This window comes from Puntigrus tetrazona, chromosome 20 (assembly GCF_018831695.1).
Source record: "Puntigrus tetrazona isolate hp1 chromosome 20, ASM1883169v1, whole genome shotgun sequence".
NCBI classification, from domain to species: domain Eukaryota; kingdom Metazoa; phylum Chordata; class Actinopteri; order Cypriniformes; family Cyprinidae; genus Puntigrus; species Puntigrus tetrazona.
In genome coordinates, this window is record NC_056718.1 from 24,838,411 (window position 1) to 24,842,615 (window position 4,205).

Sequence of the window (4,205 nt, forward strand, 5' to 3'; positions counted from 1 at the left end):
AATTGTTAAATACATTTTTTTTTATTTGATTAAGTTCTGATTTCTTTTAAGCAATAAGAGCAACATGACTTTCTTAATAAAACACGTTTGATTCTAGCCAAGCGCGTTATTTCCATGCATTGCCTAGTTTTATATATCCAAAAAAAAAAAAAAACAGAAATATAAACGTAAAAGCATTTTTTTTGTTTCGAAATGCGTGAATGATGTAAAAAGACAGTTCTATATAAAAAAAAACTACACATTCCAGTTCAAAATTAGTTTAATAGAAAATCACGACTTCGTCAAAGCAAAAAAAAAAAAAAAGGTCTAATTGCATTATGTCTAAGGATTTCGTCTCCACAGAAAAAAAAGCGTTTGCATGAAAATTTGTGTTTTCAGAGCAGGGCTTTAATTAGGCGCGTCTTGCTCTGACTGCTGCTGCTCTCTAGCGGCCTGAAGAAGCCTCTACTAAAAAAACACTTTTCCTCCAGCTCCGTTCTCAGACGCGCTCCTTTAATCGGCCTTGTCTGCTCTAATAGACTTGAAGCTGTCCAGATCGGAGCCGCCTCGGTTCCCAGCGCAGCCGCGCGTCCGGGGAGCCGCTCGGTGTAGGATCCAAACACATTTGGCAGCAATAACCCATATTTCATCACTGTTTACTGCATATTCATTCCTGCAATCCCCAGCGCGACGAGAGTCAGCTGTTAGAACGCTTCCTTATAAATGTCATCTCGAGAGCTTCTGGTTCGAGGCTTGAATGCCACCGACTCCCGAACGCGCTTTTCTTTAAACATCATTATTAGGATTAGCGCGAAACGGGGCCCGATCTCGCCCCCGAGTGATGAGCACGCTCGCACAAAAAGAGATAATGTGAGATTGTGTGCATCAGCAGGCACTGTTAGGGCTGTAAATGGTGTTTAAATGGGGAAAGAAGCACTTGATTTATTTGTCACGATAAAGAGGCCTGCGCGGGACGTGCGGCTTTAAATCAAGGCAGAGCGCAGCTGGAAAACGAATCGCTTCTGACAACAACTAATAAACAGACCTAATAGACTTTTCTGTGCAAAAAAAGTGCATTCTTAAAGGAACAGTTCGCCTAAAAAACGAGCGTTTGTTGAAAACCGTTAATCCACTGGAAGCCAGAAACTAATTCTTTTAATTCTGAATCGAAACGGCTGAAGGTAAATAACTCGTGTAATCATTTCTAAACCACGGGAGGACGCAAAATAAAAGTTTGCATGAGGCCGAATGTTAAAATGGAATAGATTTAAAGGTCATTTATGTATCACGCTGTGAAGGGACGGGCTCCAGGCCGTTGGCGCCCTCTGCAGGTGTTTGTTATAATAATGTACTTATAAGTTATGTTCACAAGTATATAGGCATATTGCATTATGTAGTTTAACAGGCAATAAAACCATGCAAGAAAAATATACTGTCAAATATATTGTTAAAACACTGGCCCGTATATGGATTTTGTCTCAATAAGCTGATATAGTTGGTAAGTATTCTATAGTTTGCACCCATTCTCCGCAGTTCTGACGGCACCCATTCGCCGCAGTTCTTGACGGCACCCATTCGCCGCAGTTCTTGACGGCACCCATTCGCCGCAGTTCTTCACGGCACCCATACGCCTGCATTTCTGACGGCACCCATTCTCCGCAGTTCTTGATGGCACCCATACGCCGCAGTTCTTGACGGCACCCATACGCCGCAGTTCTTGATGGCACCCATACGCCGCAGTTCTTGACGGCACCCATACGCCGCAGTTCTTGACGGCACCCATACGCCGCAGTTCTTGACGGCACCCATACGCCGCAGTTCTTGACGGCACCCATACGCCGCAGTTCTTGACGGCACCCATTCGCCGCAGTTCTTGACGGCACCCATTCGCCGCAGTTCTTGACGGCACCCATACGCCTGCATTTCTGACGGCACCCATTCTCCGCAGTTCTTGACGGCACCCATACGCCGCAGTTCTTGACGGCACCCATTCGCCGCAGTTCTTGACGGCACCCATTCGCCGCAGTTCTTGACGGCACCCATCCCATTCGCCACAGTTTTGCACGTTCCTCCAAACCCGACGGAAGAAACCAACTCTACGTCTACATCTTGAATGGCCTGGGGGTGAGCACATTTCCAGCAAATGTTCATTCTTGGGCGACTAGTTCCTAGGGCGACCGCACGGGCCGTTTTTACGTTAGCCATGGTTTCTGTATTTCCTAAAGTGGAACGAACGTACACGCGCATGTATCTGCATCTGATCGTTCTCTATTCTCACTTAACTTAATAAAAGTCCTGTCCCGTAGTAATGGCGCATACATCCGCTCTACCGATTCCTTCAATACCTTCTGGAGCTGCTGCGAGACACAGTTAGAATAAGGCCCGTTACAGCATAGTGCTAATAAAACCCCGTCAGGGTAACTTTACGTGATGAAATGCATGCCTCTAAAGCAGCTAGTTTAAAAACTATAACTTTATGTGATAACCGTGCTGTAGTGGGTAAAACTGCTTTTGTTCTGCGTCAGAACATGGACTCGCTCTCTCTGGCGTTCCCGAAGGAGAGGCTGAAGGTGCTCCCGAGTCTCTTGGTGACTCCAGCGCTCCTCCAGCTCCAGTTCCACAGAGACGAGGACCCCCGCTCGTATTCCCGGCCGGCTCTCCTCTGGCTGCCCGACTGACACTCCTTCTCCCCGCCGGGTGAGAGATTCATCCTCCTCTCGGCCTGGAGAACATCATGTACAGCTTCAAAACAGAGTCATATGACAAGTAGCAGAATTTCAGCTTATCAATATTAGTGCATATTTCTGCCTGAATGAAATTAAGCTGTGTTAAAATTGTTCTTATTATTATTATATGACTTTTTTTTACTTCTTCAGATTTTTAGATTCAATAAGCTGTTACATTTAATATATATATATATATATATATATATATATATATATATATATATATATATATATATATATATATATATATATATATATATTTTTTTTTTTTTTTTTTTTTTTTTTTTTTTGGGTATTATTTCATATGTACGGCTTTATATATATATATATATATATATATATATATATATATATATATATATATATATATATATATATATATAATATAATAAAGTCATACATATGAAATAATACTCAAAAAAAAAAAAAATATATATATATATATATATATATATATATATATATATATTATTATTTTTATTTTTTTCCTCGGGAATTATTATTTATGTAAGGCTTTATTATTTCTATGACTAGGTTTTGACACAAAATTCCAGTTTCGATTTAATTATTGATTATTTTGGAGATGCATCAAGTACTTTCTCAAGGAACAAAATCTCTCAATCAATGCTGTAAAAAATATCATTAGGCACCACATCACTACACTATTGAAGATAATATACAAACTAGGACTCATATGCAATTAAACTACACGTAATAAATTATAAAAATTAATAATAAAGTTACACTACCTCAATCTAAACATTTAAATGGTGGCATAAAAACATGCCTGATGTATTTAAACATGAATTATACAATAGCAGACATGCATGTCGCACACATTTAGCAAACTGCATTTACGATGTTTATAAAATACAATGTTTATTTATGTTTATTTCATGTTGAAGCTGTTATTAAAGCGAAGGAGATGATCCTGAACTGAGGAGCGTCAGCAATCTCCACGTCAAACGGCACCAAAAGCATTTCTTTTTTAATACTGTAAAAAAATGATGATCATTTAAAATCTGAGACGACTTTTGATCTAAAAACTAACACACGATGTTCATTAACCGAAAACAGGCTAGAATAATTCATTCTTGACATTTAAGAGCGATGCGTTTAATGTTCATCAGCATCGTAAATACTTGATTATTATTATTGCATTTTAATATGTTATATTAAATGTATAAGTTGTGTATTGCGTTTATCAATTACGATTATCACAATTTACGCTGATGTTTATACAACAGTTCGAAGCAAATACTACATCGGATTGATTTATTAATTAAATAAAGAAAACTATCAATGGTATTATAATGTTATACTAAAATTAAAACCATGGAAAAACCTTTAGGATAAACTTTAGAAAAAATTTAAAAAGCACACAGAATAAGGTTAGTTTATGAGACATCGCTCTCTCTTCTGCCTGCCGTTATCAGTCAGTGTTTTTTCCTTTTAATGAAAAGCATTAGCTTTTCTTTTGCTCAAATGAGAATGCCAAAA

The 4,205-nt window shown here is 38.7% G+C and overlaps 1 protein-coding gene across 1 annotated transcript in view; it reads right to left on the reverse strand.

The window, feature by feature from the left end:
- Window positions 1-241: 241 nt before the first annotated feature.
- rhpn1 (rhophilin, Rho GTPase binding protein 1) overlaps window positions 242-4,205 on the reverse strand; it is a 13,128-nt gene continuing 9,164 nt past the window's right edge. Inside the window, 1 exon segment of the mRNA XM_043220390.1 lies at window positions 242-2,701. Within this exon segment, the coding sequence (XP_043076325.1) occupies window positions 2,501-2,701 (201 nt within the window). The 3' untranslated portion in view covers window positions 242-2,500.